Source organism: Ctenopharyngodon idella, chromosome 1, assembly GCF_019924925.1.
Source record: "Ctenopharyngodon idella isolate HZGC_01 chromosome 1, HZGC01, whole genome shotgun sequence".
In the NCBI taxonomy this organism is placed as follows: Eukaryota; Metazoa; Chordata; class Actinopteri; order Cypriniformes; family Xenocyprididae; genus Ctenopharyngodon; species Ctenopharyngodon idella.
In genome coordinates, this window is record NC_067220.1 from 4072961 (window position 1) to 4094007 (window position 21047).

The 21047-nt window shown below is 36.4% G+C and overlaps 1 protein-coding gene across 2 annotated transcripts; it reads left to right on the plus strand.

Moving 5' to 3' along the window:
- The first annotated feature begins 1877 nt into the window (after positions 1-1877).
- On the plus strand, positions 1878-21047 carry LOC127517950 (NACHT, LRR and PYD domains-containing protein 12-like). 2 transcript variants are annotated; one of them, XM_051904190.1, is made up of 10 exons: positions 1878-2155; positions 5155-5309; positions 5438-5551; positions 11711-13560; positions 14566-14739; positions 18009-18182; positions 18285-18458; positions 19160-19333; positions 19425-19471; positions 20180-21047. In XM_051904190.1, exons 4-10 carry the CDS (start codon positions 11930-11932, stop codon positions 20743-20745), a joined length of 2940 nt encoding a protein of 979 aa, XP_051760150.1. In that variant the 5' UTR covers positions 1878-2155; positions 5155-5309; positions 5438-5551; positions 11711-11929; the 3' UTR covers positions 20746-21047. The 2 variants fall into 2 exon arrangements, with proteins under 2 accessions (XP_051760150.1, XP_051760159.1); XM_051904199.1 differs by lacking the exons at positions 1878-2155; positions 5155-5309; positions 5438-5551 and adding an exon at positions 11156-11610.

The following is a 21047-nucleotide window of genomic DNA, read 5'->3' on the forward strand; positions in this document are numbered from 1 at the left end:
TGCCATTATAATGTGGATGCATCAGGATATTTATTAATATTTCTCAGATTATGTTCATCAGAAAGAAGAGTCATATACACCTAGGATGGCTTGAGGGTGAGTAAAGCTTGGGCTAATTTTTATTTCAAAGTGAACTAATCCTAGAAGTATATAAATTGAGGACCGTGTCAGTCATTTGTATTTGCCACACTTCCTGCTGCCAGCTGGTGGTGCTATGACTATAACTCAATTTTGGCATGTAGATGTCCTCAGGCCAGGACTCTAATAAAACGTGAAGTTTCAGGCAGATCGGATATTGTATGCCCGAGTTACAACAACTTCCTGTTTAATGGTGAAACATCAAACTTTGTCAGGTCTCCATGGACACACCCTTCAGCGAAAACTCAAGATCTTTGCAATTTAACATCGCTAAGGCCTTAAGATTAGACAGACCAAATATGACGTTTATCTAATAAAATCTCTAGGTTGGGTTAAAATACAATAGGATTACAATAGTGTCCTCACACCATCAGTGCTCTGGCCCTAATAATCCTTAGGAAAACAATAGGGCCTTTGCCCTTTCAAGTCTTTGGCCCTAATAACACAACAAACTCACTTATTTTAAACTGAGAAATGGAACTTGTATTAATAAAAGTTCTCTTGTGCTTTTGCCTCCTCCATAGTTTTGTCAGTCATCACGCCTCACTCTCATCACGTGACTCCTGCGGCTCTGCGCTGACCGGACCCCCTGCCCCCCGATCAAAATACATTCCCGTGGCTATGCATTCAGTTTCAAACATAGTTGACCTCATTATTTACTAATCACATCATAATCCATTGATAAACTCTTATAAATATTTTATTCTCTCAGTAGAAGATTGTAAGGAGATATATAGAGATTTATAGAGATATATTGGTGGATTTATTCGTGTAAACAGTTATACATCATATTGTTTTCAGAGAGGCTCATGCAGCACAGTAAAATTAGTTTTAGGTTTTATATTTGCCGGACATTTGTTTTGCCTTTCCACTGTTCTATAGAGTCGGTGTAACAGACGTAGGCTAGAAAGAGCTGTGCATGTAAACCTCACTCTCTTGATTTCAAGAGGAGCTCTAGTGACTGACTGCGGCCTTTAGCTTCCTTGTTAGAGAGCCATGCCAGAGACCCGGGTTCAAATCCCGCTCAGAGTGGGGTGAGTAGGACCGGAGGGGTTACATCAGCAGTCTTACAGAGATATTACCATGATTAGTTTTAACAGTATGTAACCATTGTCTATTGACATGAAATATTAATTCAAAATCAGCTATGTGTGTTATAACTGCATATTTATACCTGAGAATGCTTTGACACTCTACCATGGCACATGATGCCTAAGGGAACGTCTGCCAATTTCACCAACTGCGTTAAAATGTATAATTTTTATGGATTAAAATGACTTTTAACATTTAAAAACAGACATGTTAAAATTCCAAAGCTTGTAGTAGGTTCCTCTTGAATTACAGTGAAAACAATTCTAAAAATAATCATTCACTGTATATACATTAAGGGTGGTATAGGCAAAATTCCACTTGTAGTAAGTCAGTTTGGTCACTAGGGATAATCACAACCATTGAAACATTAAAAAAACCTTACGGTGAGTTACAGTATTTTTTTTTTCTTTTAAATAATTTTGTATTGTACAAGTGAAATATTGGCAGAAGCTCATATACAGTAAGTCAGTCTGCCCACTAGGCATTTACTATAACTTAGTAAATATATTATTCATTTAAATTAATGATTGGGTGTTTATATTTTTGGATTGTGAGTGGAATTTGCAAATGGTCCCGTTAGCAGCCTAGGCGAATATGCAGCGGCTATCAAAAGTAAAACTAAAACTAACTTTACTGCACTGGAACGTGCTGATTTGAAAGTGGTTCAGTAAGGATAATTTCACAATCCATAGCTTGATTTATTTACCATTATCCATATAATTTAAAAGTCACTTGCATAGTTAAGACGACATATGTGATGTGCATGTTTTCTAATCAGGCACTTAATAGAGTCACTAAAGGTCCTTCAGCAGGTCTTCAGCTCTCAAGCGCCCTGAACATGTCAAGCGAGCTCAGACCAAAACTGTTTACCATTACTGTAAAGATGCTGGATGTTTAAAACCCTCATAAAGGATCATATATCACAGTAAGTTCAGTTATCAGCCTTTAACATTGTGTTATGTAGTTATATGATGTTGTTCTATGTCTTTATAAGATCGTAATTGTACCAAACACTACAATTTAACTAAACATGCAGGCACTTAATTGTAGAGGTCCGGGGTTTTCGCTTAAATGCTTTAAAATGTTTTGTGTTTTTTTTTTTTTCATTTTTCAGCAAGATAATATAAATATAATTTTACTTGAAGAAAAAACATCCTTCTATTTAAAAAAAAACTTTTTTAATAAAATGTTAAAGAAAAATAATGATTTTTTTTTATTATTTGACTCGATTAGCATTTTAAATTAGTTACATGACTAAAATGAATAGAGGAGGGAAAAATTCAGAACAGAAAATATCAATATTTTACACACATTTGTTTTGGTTGTTTTAAGTGATATTGAGGTCACTATAACATGCTATAATCTTAAAATATTCACTATAATGTTATATATTCAATATAATATTCAAAAAATGTCCCTTTTTAGGGCTCTGACCTATAGTATTAACAGAACCACTGATAGTTCACATGACATGGGGGAAGGGGGAAACCTAATTCTTACAAGAACTTTGATATTTCCCGTGCTGTGGGGGTGGGGAAAACATAAGTCTCGTGGTTTATCAAACACAGGGGAGGAGCAAACATATGAAAGCTTGCACAGATGCCTTCTAAACCATTTCTTTTTGTGCTCTGTGGGCTCTCTCTTTATGCTCTCTCAATTGAAAATGACCTCTAAGCAAAGATTTTCTGTCAATGAGATTTTGTCACAGTTCTTTGACAGTGATAGTGACACAGAGGAGAATGTGTCTGAGACAGATGATAATATTGAGGGTTGACCCTCCTGTTGTCTCTCAACCACCAGCAGAATCATTAAATGCCAAGAATGAAAAGTTACTATGGTCCCGCGCCCCACTTGAACGGCAGGGTAGACTTGGTGCTGCTAATGTCATCAAAATGTTTCCAGGGCCCACCAGATATATAAATCAGCATTTGAGTTTTTCACTACACCATCAATTGAAAAGAATATACCTGAAATGACAAACTTAGAGGGGAGGCGTGTGCATGGGGACAGTTGGAAAGACTTTGAGGTGACTGACTTGAAGCCTACATTGGGTTGCTCACTTTGGCAGGAGTGTACAAGTCAAAAGGAGAAGCAACAGCACGCCTTTGGAATGCCGACACTAGAAGGGCAATATTTCCAGCCACCATGTCTGTAAGAACATTCCATATTTTCTCCTGTGTCATAGGCTTTCAGCCATCATCAATTTGCACGTGTCCCGCCCCAACACACAAAGCTCGTTCTCATCAGTTCTCTCAGCACAGCATGTCTGTTCATGCTGTGATTGAGTTACTGGAGTAACTATATACTCCGGGATATTAGTTTATTTCGGGTCAGAGGGACTGTCAGGCATGTCCGAAAATGAGTAACTTTAAAAAATTGTGGATCAGTGCTGACTTGAGACGCGAACTGTTTGGAACGATTTAGTCCGATTTGATGAACTGGTTCGACCGGTTCACTAAAAAAGAACCTGTTAAAAAGAACGATTCGTTCGCGAACCAGACGTCACTACACCAGAGAAAAAACTTTGCTGGTCCTATGGCTGAGAGAGAGCCTACTCATATGAAAACCACTTCAGTGAGCTCAATTATAGGTACGCCACATTTTATTGTCAGTAATGGTAACGGCGTTGTAACGGGAGAAACAGTAATTTGTTTGATTAAAAAAGTAACGTTATTCCCATCACTGCTACAAAGTGTTTGAGCTCAGTCACTCACCTGCTTGCATCGCTTGTTTCCTTCTCTTACCTGCCAGTAAACATCTTTTGTGGAAGATATGTATTGTATTCGTCTGTTTGCTGACAATATGTGAGTAAATTACCTTATCTAGATATCATTTTTTAATTACAAAAGCTGTCATTGACTTGGCAGATAAGTTTTAGAGGATAGAATATACAACTGATCTTGCAAACCTCAGCAAATGTGCAGTTGTGCCCCTGTTGATGTAGCCTTTGAAGTCAAGCTTAGGTGTCGAGTCGTCCTGTATTTTTAATTTAAAGCTTCTGCTTGAATGACAGCTTGGTACATTTAATGGTGATTAAATATTCAATCTCTCTAACTGCCATAATTAATGTAGATAATGCAGTTCAAACAAATATCACATAATTTATGTCTCTGTGAGAATCGCTTCATATACAAAGCGAGGTTAGCCTCCTCCATGTTTTTTTTTCTTCTCAACACTCTAACCACTGAAAGTCAAATACTCAATACTCACAGTTTTCTGAAAGATTGTAATTACATTGGCAGATTCATTGGAAAGAGCAGCAATGGTTCAGATTTCAGTAATATTTTATGGTGTTACAATGGTGAAATTACAAACATGGAATACACATTCTGAGACATGAAATGAATAACTAGGAATTTTATTGACATTAAATGGTTCTTCTCCTGTTTTTCTCCTAAAATCTTGGGTAGACCGAGCCTCCCTTGCCTCACGTGATGAGCCACCACAGATAAAAAGAACAAAAACTATAATGCCCACAAAATAGATGAGATATCGACAGATAAAGTTAAAAAATAAACATAACAGGATTAGTTTGATTTTCATTCCTGTTCATCTGTGAAAATCTGAAATAAAGTCATTAAAGAGACATTATAGCGACTTTTCCATTTCTGTGACACTCCCTCATTATTTGCCATCAGGGAGTAAACTATAAAGAATGTCAGGGATTTTCTAATATTTACCAAAAACATAAATATATTTCCACTGAAGCTATATTTAGGTGAACTAACTTGTTATCTATAAAATTAGAAAAAATAGATATTTTAATTAACTTCATTTTTGATTAATTGATGCTTTTGTTGTGTTCATATCATTGAAGTTCACAGGGAATGTGCTGAAATGTTTAGCTTAAATACACAGTAAATCACTTCAAATTAAGGTGACTGCTAAAGGCATAAATGTAAATATATTATTAATATAAAGTAGTCACTCATTCCATATACAGGGAACAAGTCAGTCTTTGAAATGAGGAAGAGTCAGAGATCTTCATCTCCATATCCCAGCTGTGTGTCTATGAAAAGCAATCAATCCATCAATCATCCTCCTAAATTCAGTGATGAAGCAGTGACCTCTGACACCAGGTGAGACACTGTCCAGTACTGGAGACAACAGACTGACTTATACAACATCAGAGATCATCTGAACTAATTATATTGTGTTACTTACAGTGTTAAGATGTATATGAATTATTACATCTTAGTATCTCCAGTAGGGGGAGTCAGAGAACTTCATCGCCAGAACCCAGCTGCGTGTCTCTGAAGAGCAATCAATCTATAAATCTTCCTCCTACATTCAGTGATGAAGCAGTGACCTCTGACCCCAGGTAATTATCAACGTGTGTTTAGTGATTTAACTGCTCTAATGCAACTAGTATGAGTAAAATCAGTACACAGTGTGAATGTTTACTTATACTGCAAGATAAATCTAAAAGAATGTACAGGCCTAAATGGAGACCAAAATCTTAAGTTGATATGTCAGGAAAGCAATTATACTGTCACGTCAAGTCAAGTCTCCATCATTTATATAGCTCTTTTTACAATAGAGATTGTTTCAAATCAGCTTTACAGTGATAATAGGACATTAATGCAACAAAGATTGTTTTGGCTGTACAGCAGTTCTAGAAAAAATTATTGTCCAGCTTAACCCTCTGGAGTCTGAGGCTGATTTGGGGTCCTGGAGTAGTTTTGACATTTGTGCTTTTTTCAGTTGTTCATAAACATATTAATTACAAATGTCTAATTACACTATATTCAGCAGAAACTAGGCTACAATAATATGTAAGCAACAAGTATCTACATGTTTGAATTTTTGAGAGTATTACATATGTGCGTGGTTTTTGAAAAAGCAAAAAAAAAATAAATAAAAAAAAAATAAAAAAAAAATAAGTTACTGAAATAAGGCCTCAAAATGCATACTAAATGTTTTTTCACAAGACTTTTGGGATTTGTATATTTTAGTCTAGAGATTTAGCTTATTTAAAATATAGTTATAATTCTTATATATAATTATATAATTCTTATATAGTTTAGTTTATTTAAAACATAGTTAACTATATAAATGAGAGTCAAAGACACATTTTGAGTACACAGTTATACCTGGAAATAAATCCTGTTCAAAGATGTATGTGAACATCACATACCTGGCATTTGGTGTTTCTGCAATGAGGAAAAAGAAGAAGAAGAAGAAAAAAACTTTCCTGCTTCCAGTCAGTGATCTCAGTATCGTATGCATGCAGTCCAGTGTAGACCGATATCTGGTCACTATGATTCTCAAATCTGTGAGATAAAAGAAAAAAACCCTCTGTGAGCATGCTGATAACAGGATCATATCAGCTATTGTATTAACATTAATATAACGTCCACTCTTAACAGAAAACATGATTTTTGTGATCTTATGCATGCACGTATTATTGCACATCATGTGAAGAAAATTTTGTATAGGCCTATTATATTTTAAATTACAGTACCAGTCAAAAGATTGGACGCATTACTATTTATAATATTTTTGAAAGAAGTCTCATGCTCATCAAGCCTGCATTTATTTGATCAAAAATACAGAAAAAAACAGCAATACTGTGAAATATTATTACAATTGAAAATAATGGTTTTCTGTTTTAATATACTTTAAAATATAATGTATTTCTGTGATGCAAAGCGTCTAAACATTCATGTTACCTCTATGGCATTTTATATATTATATATATTATATTATAGAGCCTGTTAATGTTCACAATCATCAGCTCGATCTAGCTGATCCTCGAAATGAAAGTGAAACCAGTCATGCTCAAAAGTACATGAAACTGACTAAACTTGATGCGTTTTTCCGAGTGCGGTCTGTGGGTGTGGCCGCATTGGCGGATAATGAGATGACTCGCCATCCTCTGACATGTCTCTTTTTTCATACAGATTACATAAACAGAGAATATTTGTTTTCGATTTGACTTACATGATTTAAAACCTGACATTTCAACATTTCTTCAAACATATGTCTCATTTTTGTGCCATTAGTATTCACTAAGTTACAGATTAGATTAGAATGGTGTATAACTCTTAATTGTATGTCCAATATTGATGGAGTATTTTGAGTCTCTTTCACACTGATAAGAAAAAAAGCAAGGTGGTATCGTCTGCGCGACCACCGACTCCAGAGTGTTAACTTAGGGGCCGCTTACATGACAAACACCAACTGAAAACAGAAAACTTTGAATGCATTCTGGCCGTTCATTAATACGACAGTGGCGTTTTGGTGGCCTGAGAACATAAACTTTGAAATAGGTTTCAAAGTGCAAGTTTTTGAAAATGAGTTTTGAAAACGATACCATTATCATCTCCGTGTAAACTTCAAAAACGTGAATCTGTGAAAACGCTGATGGCATGCACATGCATATTACATGTTTAGTCTATAGGTATGTGCGTTTGAATGTGTATGTGCGCGGGCGTGTACTCTTTCTTTACAAAGTGACATCGCCAATTACTTTTAAGTTTTTAGAATCTGTGCGAACGGGAATTATTTTGATAACGTTTCCATCTGTACAGAGGCAAAAACTTTTGTTGTGTTTGATGAAGCCTTCACAGGGGAGAGTCCAGTTGACACGGTCTCTGCTGACACTTCAGGGTTGTGTTGTGTTTGTGTCTAGGGGCAGGTCCTCCATCTGATCTGGATGCGGACTGGTGTAAACCTCAGGATAAGCTAGACTAATATTAGCATAGATCGCATTCTTCTTATGATGTAACGAGTACATCAGGTGTTATGGGAAGTGTTTCCGGTTCCGGCTGACTGTAGACATGCATATAACCGTAGTCTGTTAAACTGACACTTCTGTCTTAAAAGATTTTCTGTTCTTTGCATGTTTTATTTATTGCATGTTTAATTTGCAAAAAAAAAATAAAACTAGAAAAATTTGTGCCTATTGGTGAATTTAAAGGTATCATAAAGACAGTTGTAATGGAGGATTGTGATTGTTTTTGTTGAGAGGAAACTTTGTTCTAATATTTCTGTTATATTGTGTAATTGTTGTATTTTAAAATGTTGTTTTACTGTATGGCTTCTACCTGGGCCCGGTCTCTCTTGTAAAAGAGATTTTAACCCTCTGGGGTCTGAGGATTTTTGGGGCCCTGGAGAAGTTTTGACATGTCCTGACATTTGTGCTTTTTTCAGTTGTTCATAAACATATTAATGACAAAAGTGTCATTACACTGTATTCAGCACAAACTAGGCTACAGTAATATGTAAAGAACATGTATGTACATGTTTGTGTTTTTGAAGGAATAACGTTTATGCGTGGTTATTGAAAAAACAAAAAATTTAAGTCACTGAAAGAAGGACAAAAAAAATATTAAATCTGTGTTCACACAACTTCTTGGTACTGGAGGTCGTAGAATAGAGTTTTTGCTTCAAAATGATGTAAAAAATTATCCTGCCTACTCGTTCATATAAGACACTTTTTGTCAGGAAACAAAAATGATGAGGCGTGAATCATCATGAATAATACTGTAATTCACACCTGAGAAGACAAAAGATCCGCATAAGGACCTGTAATGACCTGCATATTAATGAGCTCTTTCAGTCAGGTAGGCTGTGAAAAAACCCTCTGTGATCATGCTGATTACAGGATTAATGCCCACTCTTGACAAAAAAAACAAAAACGTGATTTTTGTGATCTCATGCATGCACATATTATTGCACATGATGTGAAGAAAATTTTGTATAGGCCTATGTTAAATTACAGTACCAGTCAAAATATTGGACACATTTTTTTTTTTAAAAAGTCTTAAGTCTCTAACCAAATAATGGTTTTCTATTTTAATATACTATAAAATATGGCATTTCATGTAGGCTAATATATTTGTTATATTATGTAGCCTAAATGTTAATGTTTAGTTGACAAACTATACATCATTAAAAAGATCTAAGACTCAAGCTTCACATTTTGATATTGACCGTAATTTCTTAATATGCTTGAAAGCATGCACATTTGGAGAAATATTGATGGATTCTCATATGTTTATATCAATTTTCTATACAGAGGAGTAATATTTATTCAATATTTATTGTCATCACTGTGAACGCTGGATACTGTGTTTTCAGTTCATACTTGCAGCCGGAGGGTGCTCTGTGCACATTTAGTCCACAAATATCTCAGTAAAAGAAGAGGCATATCATGTGACATTCCAGGAACTAACAGGCTTCCAGAGATCGCTTTAACATACAGATAAACACTTTTGAAGATAATAAATACATGATTATATAAATACATATATAAATACATTATATAAATACATTACAGGTGCTGGTCATATAATTAGAATATCATGAAAAAGTTCATTTTTTTATTGTAAATTATTTTTAAAAATGAAACTTTCATATATTCTAGATTCCCTACATGTAAAGTAAAACATTTCAAAAGGTTTTTTTTTTTTTTAATTTTGATGATTAGAGCGTACAGCTAATGAAAGTCCAAAATCCAGTATCTCAAAATAGTAGAATATTTCCTAAGATCAATCAAAAAATGGATTTGCAAAACAGAAAAGTTCAAGTTCTTTAAAGTATGTTCATTTGTGCACTCAATACTTGGTCGGCAGCACATATTACAGCAAATGACTTGCTCCTAGCACAAATTACAGCATCAGAGAAGTGTGGCATGGAAGTGATCAGCCTGTGGCACTGCTGAGGCACTATTGAGCCTTCAGATCATCTGTATATTGTTGGATCGACTGTTTCTCATCTTTCTCTTGAAAATATCCCATAGATTCAGGTCAGGCATGTTGGCTGGCCAATAAAGCACAGTAATATCATGGTCAGCAAACCACTTGGAAGTGGTTTTTGCACTGTGGGCAGGTGCTAAAGTCCTGCTGGAAAAGGAAATCAGCATCTCCATAAAGCTTGTCAGCAGATGGAAGCATAAAGTGCTCCAAAATCTCCTGGAAGATGGCTGCATTGACTTTGCACTTGATAAAACACAATGGACCAACACCAGCAGACATCACGGCCCCCCCAAATCATTACTGACTTCAGAAACTTCACACTAGACTTCAAGCAGCTTGGATTCTGTGCCTCTCCAGTCTTCCTTCAGACTCTGGGATCATGATTTCAACATGAAATGCAAAATTTACTTTTATCTGAAAAGAGGACTTTCGACCACTGTTCACTGTCCAGTTCTTTTTCTCCTTAGCCCAGGTAAGATGCTTCTTTGTTTCTGTTTCAGAAGTGGCTTGGTAGTCCTTTTCCTGAAGATGTCTGAGTGTGGTGACTCTTGATGCGCTGACTCCGGCTTCATTCTACTCATTGTGAAGCTCTCCCAAGTGTTTGAATTGGCTTTACTTGACAGTATTCTCAAGCTTGCGGTCATCCCTGTTGCTTGTGCACCTTTGCCTACCCAATTTCTTCCTTCCAGTCAACTTTGCATTTAATATGCTTTGATATTTCACTCTGTAAACAGCCACCCCATTCAGTAATGACCTTCTGTGACTTACTCTCTTTGTGGAGGGTGTCAATGATTGTCTCCTGGACCATTGCCAAGTCAGCAGTCTTCCCCATTAGTGTGGTTTCAAAGAACAAGAGATACCCGGAATTTATACTGTAGGGATGGTCATTTAATGAAACTCAAATGTAAATATTCTAATATTTTGAGATACTGGATTTTGGACTTTCATTAGCTGTACGCTCTAATCAACAAATTAAAAAAAAAAAAAAAAAAAACTTTTGAAATGTTTTACTTTACATGTAGGGAATCTAGAATATATGAAAGTTTCATTTTTAAAAATAATTTACAATAAAAAAATGAACTTTTTCATGATATTCTAATTATATGACCAGCACCTGTAATGTATTTATATAATGTATTTATATATGTATTTATATAATCATGTATTTATTATCTTCAAAAGTGTTTATCTGTATGTTAAAGCGATCTCTGGAAGCCTGCTAGTTCCTGGAATGTCACATGATATGCCTCTTCTTTTACTGAGATATTTGTGGACTAAATGTGCACAGATATTCTAATGTGATATTCTAATTATATGACCAGCACCTGTATATAAATACATAAGTCAAATTTTTGTGATTTGTATTCACTAAGTTACACTTCATTTTCTGAGAACTATCAGATTGGACTTCGTTCAGAGGGAGACGAGAGATCACGCATCATGTTTGTTTTCTTTATTTTACAAAAAGCACAACATTTTGTTTTTACTCTGAGTGTACACAAATAAAAGAAGATATTCAACAGATTAAAATGGTGTATCACTCTTAATTGTATGTGCAACATTGACAGAGTATTTTGAGTCTCTTTCACACTGGTAAGAAAAAAACCGAGGTGGTATCGCCGGTGATACCTCCGACTCCAGAGTGTTAAACTCAGTGAGACTTCCTGGTAAAATAAAGGTAAATAAATAAAATATATATATATATATATATATATATATATATATATATATATATATATATATAAATGCTTTTATGTTTGTATTTTGATACCAATTAGAGATGATCAGACTGGAAACCAAGATTCTCCTCAACCAATGAATGATGAACTACAAAGAGTTAAAGACCAGCACAAAACCAGCATGAAGAACAAGTATGAGAGATTATTTGAGGGGTGAAACTCCATGATAATGAAACACTGCTGAACAGGATCTACACACAGCTCTACATCATAGAGGGATAGAGTGAAGGAGTGAATGAAGAACATGAGGTTTTACAGATGGAGAAAACAGCCAGAACACAGCACTCACAATACACTCCAATCTACTGCAATGACATCTTTAAAGCCTCACTTGAACCAGGATGTGAGGAGAAAGACCAAATCAAGACTGTTCTTACTAAAGGCATCGCTGGAATCGGAAAAACCGTCTCTGTGCAGAAGTTCATTCTGGACTGGGCTGAGGGAAAAGACAATCAGGATGTAGATTTCATGTTTGTGCTTCCATTTCGAGAGTTGAACTTGATCCGAGATCAGCAGTACAGTCTTCACAGACTTCTGCTGGACTTTCATCCTGAACTTCAAGATCTGGACTCAAAGATTTATGAGGAGTGTAAAGTTGTGTTCATCTTTGATGGTCTGGATGAAAGCAGAATCACACTGATGTTTTCAGATGCTCATAAAGTGATTTCTGATGTGACTGAGACTTCATCAGTGGGTGTGTTGATGTCAAAGCTAATGAAAGGAGAGCTGCTTCCCTCTGCTCTCATCTGGATCACCTCCAGACCAGCAGCAGCAAATCAGATCCCATACAAATACATCAACCGTCTGACAGAAATTCAGGGATTCAATGAGCCCCAGAAGGAGGAATATTTCAGGAAGAGAATCAGTGACGAACATCAAGCCAGCAGGATCATCTCACACATCAGAAAAGCAAGAAGCCTCTACATCATGTGCCACATACCCATCTTCTGCTGGATTTCATCCACTGTGATTCTAAAGCTCCTGGAAGAAGATCTGAATGCAGAAATCCCTCAAACTCTGACTGAAATGTACATCCACTTCCTGCTGATTCAGATCAACATGAGGAATCAGAAGTATGAAGAGAGAGATCCAGAGAAACTCCTGCAATCCAACAGAGAAGTGATTGTGAAACTTGCTGAAGTGGCTTTCAAACAGCTGATGAAGGGCAATTTGATGTTCTATGAGGAGGACCTGAGAGAGAGTGGCATAGACGTCACTGATGCCTCAGTGTATTCTGGGATTTGCACTGAGATCTTTAAGGAGGAATATGTAATTCTTCAGAGCAAAGTCTACAGCTTCATTCATCTGAGCGTTCAGGAGTTTCTCGCGGCTTTCTATGTGTTTTACTGCTATTTATCAAAGAAAATGGAGTCACATCAGTTTTTTCTGTATGAAGTCAGATGTTACAGGTTTGAAGACCCTCTGTTTGACCTACTAGCATCAGCAGTAGTTAAAACCCTTGAGAGTGAGAATGGACATCTAGATCTGTTTCTGCGGTTCTTGTTGGGCATCTCACTGGAGTCCAGTCAGAGACTCTTACAGGATCTACTGACACACACAGAGAACAGCTCAGAGAGCATCAAGAGAACCACAAAGTACATTAAAGAGAAGCTCAAGGATGGACATGGACTCTCCACTGAAAGATCCATCAATCTGTTCCTCTGTCTATTGGAAGTGAAAGATCAGACTCTGTCCAGAGAGATTCAGGAGTTTGTGAAATCAGACAAACGCTCAGAGAAGAAACTCTCTTCTGCTCACTGCTCAACAATCGCCTACATGCTTCAGATGTCGGAGGAGGTGCTGGATGAGCTGGACCTCAAGAAATACAACACAACAGATGAGGGTAAAAGAAGACTGGTACCAGCTGTGATAAACTGCAGAAAAGCTCTGTGAGTGATAATTAACAGATGAAGAATCATGTTTATAATGAGTCAAGCAGCTTTAAAATTAACTATTGACTATTGTCTAAATTCGATTATTTTTCTAAATAACAAGCTTAAGGGAATCATGACATTCCTTTTCATTATTTTAATGTGATTTTAAGTGATCTTTGAAGTTCACTTACAATGTTAGTAATGTTTGTTTGCACAAAAGCAGTCATGCATTTGCTAGGGGTGTTAAAATTAATTGTTTCTACGATGCATCATGATTCAGATGTGGGCGATTCTGCATCGATGCAGTAATAGACCATAATCAATCATAGCCTACTGACATTTCTCTGACGTCATTCGTCGCATATGTGCTTCTCGCGCTGGCGTAAAATGGTGGAGGGAGGCGAAACACAAAAGCGAGTAATAAAAAATGCACCCACTATTTAAACATTTACAGCGTGTGAGCGTGTGAGAGAGAGAGCGCGTGTGTGCGACTGTGTGTGTGTGTGAGAGAGAGAGAGCATGTGCATGCGAGTGTGTGTGAGCATGTGCTTGCATGTGTGTGTGTGCGAGCGTGTGCATGCGAGTGAGCATGTGCGAATGGTGTAAGTGTGCATGAGCGTTATTATAACTTAAGTACACTACTTGACAGTTTCACGCACTTTTAGTTTTTACTAGTGTTATTCATTCTAAATGCTCCTGTCATCTGCTGTGTTCAGGCTTAGGTTTTGTTTGATGTTTGCTACATTCAGGAAGTGTACTTTCTTGGAGTAGATAAAATAAAAAGGAGTTCATATATCTGTCTGCTTGTAATCATTGTCAAAAATGTAGCCATGTGCAGTACTATTGAAAATTGAGGATGCGATGCATCATGGCATCAAATCGAATCGAAGCGTTGACATGATAATTGTAATCGAATCGAATCGTGAGAGCAGTGACGATTCACACCCCTAATATTTGCACAACATGATTATTTTTTATTATTGTTTAATATTATTAATGTTATTATTTTATCTCTTCTAGTCTTTCTTGCTGTAATCTCACTGGTCAGTGTTGTGAGAATTTGTCATCAGTTCTTCAATCCTCGAATTTTGTCCTGAGAGAGCTGGACCTGAGTAACAATACCATACAGGATTCAGGAGTGAAGCTGCTCTCTGATGGACTGAAGAGTCCAAACTGTCAGCTGCAGATACTAAGGTATTAGGCTTGATTTTCACATTCAGTTTCATTAATTTTGTTGAAATGAATGGAAAGGAAACAAAGCAATGTCAAGTCAATGTTAATTTCATAGAGCTTTTCACAATCCGAGTGCTTTCCAGGCTGCTTTAATCAAAAGTGTTCCTTAATGTCTTAAAGCCAGAGTGAACAGCCAAAGGTGAAAAACATTATAAGATGTTTAAGTAGTGCAGAGAAAAACCTTGAGAGGAGCTGATCCTCTTTTAACATCACAATGAATGTAAATACGGTAAATATGATCCTGTGTGATATAAATGTTTATTAAATAAATTAAATTATTTGTTTTCAGTATGTTAGTGAGGCCATGTTTAAACTGTAAGGACAGTAATTAGTGTAGTTACTAAAGTCCACCCTGAATTGCCTAGAGAGATGCAGACAGCAGTCAGTGATGTGTCTCTTGCTGTCTGGCTGCTGTAGTTTACAGTTGTCCTTCAGCAACTGTTTAATATTTGTTTTTGAACATGAGTATAATGACAATAAAGGCTTTCTATTCTATTCTATTCTATTCTATTCTATTCTATTCTATTCTATTCTACTCTATTCTAATTCAAATCCGCAACAGAACAGACAGTGCTGTGTAAGGGTTAGGGTTAGGCTCTTCAGGTTGCATAATTCAGTGCGAAATAAATAGAAATTAGATTGTGTATGACAAAATATTTTGCAAACGTGAGAATAAATCAATATTTCTTTTGGACTAAGAGCCCTAACGGACGCTGTACAGTGCAGCTGTATGAACACAAATAAACCACAGCAGACTTGACTGAATATGAGTGCATTCTTTTATTCTATTCAAAATATCATAAGTTACCGATTGATTATTTTGCACTCCTGGCAAGTATCCTCACAATTATGCTCCTTTTTTAGAAAGAAATGGTATCTGCAAGGATTTCAGCCATGGTGAAATGGTTTAATGGTATCAGACATGATTTAGACCATATCACAGTACTGAGACTGCTCTCATTAGAGTTACAAATGATTTGCTCTTATCATCCAATCATGGTTGTATCTCTCTATTAGTATTACTGGATCTTAGTGCTGCATTTGACAATATAGACAGACAGCATTCTCTTGAATAGACTCTAAAATGATGTTGGCATTAATGGAATTGCATTTGAATGGTTCAAATTATATTTACCTAACCATTGTCAATTTGTAGCAGTGAATAAAGAGGGGTCATAGCGATCACAAGTTCAGTACGGAGTACTGCAAGGCTCGGGACTAGGACCGTTGCTTTTCACCCTATACATGCTAACTTTGGGAGATATCATTAGGAAGCATGGCGTTAGTTTTCACTGTTACGCTGATGATACTCAGCTCTATATTTCTTCATGCCCTGACGAAACTTACCAATTCACAAAATTAACGGAATGCATAGTTGATATAAAAAATGGATGACTAAGAATTTCCTACTACTTAATTCTGGAAAAAAAAAAAAAAAAAAAAAAACAGAGATTCTAATTATTGGACCAAAAACCTACACCTAATAACCTACAATACTGTCTAACACTTGATGACTGCTCTGTCAAGTCTTCGTCATCAGTTAGTCATCAAGTCAAGTCACCTTTATTTATTTATCACTTTTTAAAATACAAATAGTTTTAAAGCAGCTTTACAGTGATGACAGGAAATTAATCCAACAGAGATTGTTTTGACATGAGAGCCATTGGCACAAATCCTCAACAAAGACCACAAGAACTAGACAGGTCCTTCGCAAAGACCCTGTGGCCAGCTTTGGCTCCATACCGGTGTGATGAATCAATCTTCAAGCAAAAGGAACTGGATGAATGTTTGAATGCTACCAGTCCCAATCTGAATTCTGACTCGTGATGCGGCCTGAATCATAACCACACATTGTTTGTTTGCTGGCCAGAGGAGAACTGGCTCCCCGACTGAGCCTAGTTTCTCCCAAGGTTTTTTTCTCCATTTTGTCACCTGATGGAGTTTGGTTTCTTTCCACTGTCGCCTCTGGCTTGCTTAGTTGACGACACATAATATTGATCTGACTGTACAGATGCTGTTGTATGAGAACTGAACTGAGCTGGATGATGACACCATTCTTTGCAGAACTGCTTTATAGATTAAATTTACTCATTTAAAAATTGATGATCTTTACAATGGAACAGAATCAACATTAAAATGACTTCATCTGAACAACATCCTAAATGTATATATTTTTTCTGTTATCACTGTAAAGCTGCTTTGAAACAATCGTATTGTATAGAGCACTGTATAAATGAAGGTGATTTGACTTGACCTTGTTCACTTATAATACTGGTAGTTTTTTCCATATATTTGCAAAAAAAAAAAAAAAAAAGATCTTTTTGCTGCTGACTTTTTTGCTGACTTTAGCCATTGCATAGGAACAAGTATCAACTGTCATGACTTCTGCTGCCTATATGTAAAATCATTCTCAAAATCTTGGGGTTTTGATGCCAGAAGACAGACTTTATTATCAGAAACATAAAGCCGAGATGGTCTGCTGAGCAACTGTAGCATCTGTGTTTGTACCTGCTTATATACAGTATATATGGCGTGGTACAGTATATCTACCAAGGCGTGGTTAATACATTCCATACATGTCACTATTATTTATCATATTTTTTACCATTTTGTTTTTGACTCCAGTCTGTTGTTTTTTAAGAAGTGGACAGGAGACCACTGTGGATGGGCCTCACCATATATTTTCTCTAGTGTCAAAACTGGAAACTCTGTTTACCATATGTTTTGCAGTGTAAGCATCTTCTTATCATAATGATAACACCATCTCTTCATGGCCTCTGCTATAACTGCATTTGATAGAGGGTGGGACAAAGTAGTCAGCAGACCGGACATTATGCAAATGTGTTACATTTTGACGTAGCCAAGTCAAGAAATAATGGCAGGACTACAAATAAGCAGTTCAGGCAGTTTGTGAACAGTTTTTTTTTTTTTTTTTTTTTTCCTGTTGGAGAGATTAACTCTTTTTGGTGTGGACTTTTTGCTTTGTAACTTTGCAGATTGTTTACATGCACAAACAGCTATATTACACACCAAAACAAAGGTAAATATTTTATATATATTTGTTTTGCATTAAACTGAAAGTTTCAAAGACAGCGATACTGTACAGTATGAAGGAAAACAATGAGGGGACATAGTTTTATTTTTTTAAGAGAAATTCATTAATTAAATGTCACTCCAGTCTCAGTGCTCATTTTAATCAGTGTGTAATCACTTTTGTTTTGTTATTATAGTTTGTCGATCTGTAATCTCACTGTTCATTGCTGTGAGAGTTTGTTGTCAGCTCTTCAGTCCTCGAACTGTGTACTGAGAGAGCTGGACCTGAGTAACAATGACCTTCAGTATTCAGGAGTGAAGCTGCTCTCTGATGGACTAAAGATCCCAAACTGTCAGCTGCAGATACTAAGGTATTAAGAACATATAAGACATTATTTAGTCAGCTGGTCATAATGTTGATGTGTGTTTGTAGATGATGTGACTGTTGATGTGTGTGTTCTGCTCTTTTTCAGTCTGTCTGGGTGTAATCTCACTTGTCAGTGTTGTGAGAGTTTGTCTTTAGCTCTACAATCCTCAAACTGTGTACTGAGACAGCTGGACCTGAGTAACAATGACCTGCAGGATTCAGGAGTGAAGCTGCTTTCTGATGGACTGAAGAGCCCAAACTGTCAGCTGCAGATATTGAGGTTTAATTTACACATTCAGTTTCATTAATTTTGTTGAAATAAAAGGAAAGAAAACAAATCAATGTCAAGTCAATTTTATTTGCAGTGTTTTTCACAATCCAAGTGCTTTCCAAGCTGCTTTACTGAAAATTGAGCCTTAATGTCTTAAAGTAGAGTCAGTAGCCAAAGGTGAAAAACACTGTAAGATGTTTAAGTAATGAACACACACACACACACACACACATACACACACACACACACTCGCACACATACATACACCAACAGATGCCAACAGACTCCGGGAAAACACTGATCTGACAAAACTCGAAGTTTCTGTTAACCTCTGTCGGTGCAGTGTGAATTGGCCTATACATACACATACACTCTTTATCAGTAGATGAATCAAAGCACATTTAAAAACTCAACAAGTAAAATATCAGTGAAACACAGAGAAACACCATAATTCATATAAATGTAAATGTGAACAGCATGTAAGATTACATTTCTGAAGTGTTTATTATTAAATTACTGCTGATATACTTGATTGAGTTGCATTATTGCTGATGAAAATCCAGTGTGTTTTGATGTGGTTAATAGAGAAATATGAAATGTGAGACAAATAAAGAGAACTCTTGTATAAATCTACACTATGAATGATATTCACTCAACTGTTGAGCGTTGATTGTGTTTTGTAGATGATGAGTGCTTTGATCACTCTGTAGGTTGTCTGGCTGTATGGTGACAGAGGAAGGCTGTGGTTATGTGTCTTCAGCTCTGAGTTCAAACCCCTCACATCTGAGAGAGCTGGATTTGAGTTACAATCACCCAGGAGATTCAGGATTCAAACTTCTCTCTGACAAACTGAAGGATCCAAACTGCTCACTGCAGCTACTCAAGTATGCCTGACACTAATACTGACATACTGAACGTTGTGTGCATGATGTGCATGATGCACATTTGCATTAATGTGTGTTTGTGTGTTTATAGTGTGGATCATGGAGGAGAGATCATGATGACAGCAGGACTACGAAAGTGTATGTCTACACACACACACACACACACACACACACACAGACTGGTAAACCTACCCATCACAGAAAACTTTCTACATTTTTACATTTTCAAACATCACTTAAAATGATTTATAAGCTGTTTTCTTTGTGTCCCCACAAGGTCGAAAATTTCTGGTATTACTATCCTTGTGGAGACATTTTGTACCTGAACCACACATACACACACACATTTACATAGCTATCTAAAATGGGTCATTGCATAGACTACTACTGTTTTAATGTTAAGCTAGTTAGAAATACTATAACCTAACCCTCACCCTTATGTAGTATTTTTTTTTTTTTTTTTTTTAAGTGTTTAGCTCATTTCTGTGTACAAACTTGTACACACACACTCATACACACGCCAACACGTTTGTTTCACTATACTAGTGAGGAAATCTCATAGACTTCCATTGTTTTTATATCAGATTAATGATGTATTATATTTCCTAACTCAACCCCTACCACTAAACGCAACCCTCACAGAAACCTGTGTAAAACAATAGATTTAAATAGAAACATGAAGTGTCCTCATTAGATGGTTGTCATGATAATTTTCTATATAAGTGAGGACATTTGGCCCTCACAACTATAGTTAAACACAAATACTTCAAACACACACACACACTCGTACAATGTATAGTGACTGTTGTTTTGTGGGTACAGATGTTTCTCTCTTCTTGTGTTCAGATTCATGTGATCTCAAACTGGATCCAAACACAGCAAACACTCAACTCATTCTGTCTGATGAGAACAGGAAGCTGCTGTGTGTGAAAGAGCACCAGCCTTATCCTGATCATCCAGAGAGATTCAATAAGGAGATTCAGGTTCTGTGTGGAGAGAGTCTGACTGGACGCTGTTACTGGGAGGCTGAATGGGATGGATGTGCTGAAATATCAGTTTCATATAAAGGAATCAGCAGGAAAGGAGTGAGTGACAGTGTTTTTGGATGGAATGACAAATCCTGGAGTCTGGACTGCTCTGGTTACAGATTCACTGTCCGTCACAATAAGAAGTTCACTCACACACCTGCCATTCATTCATCCTCTAAAAGAGTAGGAGTGTATGTGGATGTGTCGGCTGGCACTCTGTCCTTCTACAGCGTCTCTGAAACACACACACTCACACACTTACACACACTCAACACCACATTCACTGAACCCCTCTTTGCTGGATTTAGGGTTGATTATGAATCTCCAGTAAACTCTTCAGTGTCTCTGTGTCAGATTAAAACACAGACACACACACAATTGTAAATCCTCATTCTAAAGTCGATATGCACACAAATGTCTCTTCAAATCTCACAAAACTGTTATTATTTTCAGATAATTTCTACATTCAAAACTTGTCAACAAGTCTTTCACTTTCACAACAAACATTTACATGGTCATAGATTTTACATGTTCCCTGGTTTTTGTTTCTTGTTTTAGCTATTTGGACTTTTATTTTGAAGTGTATTTTCTGCTCCAGTTGTTTCCAGTGTTGTTGTTCCTGTGTTTAGTTCCTGTCTTACCTTGTTTGTTGCTGTGGGAATACAAATCTAAAAATCGTTTTAAGA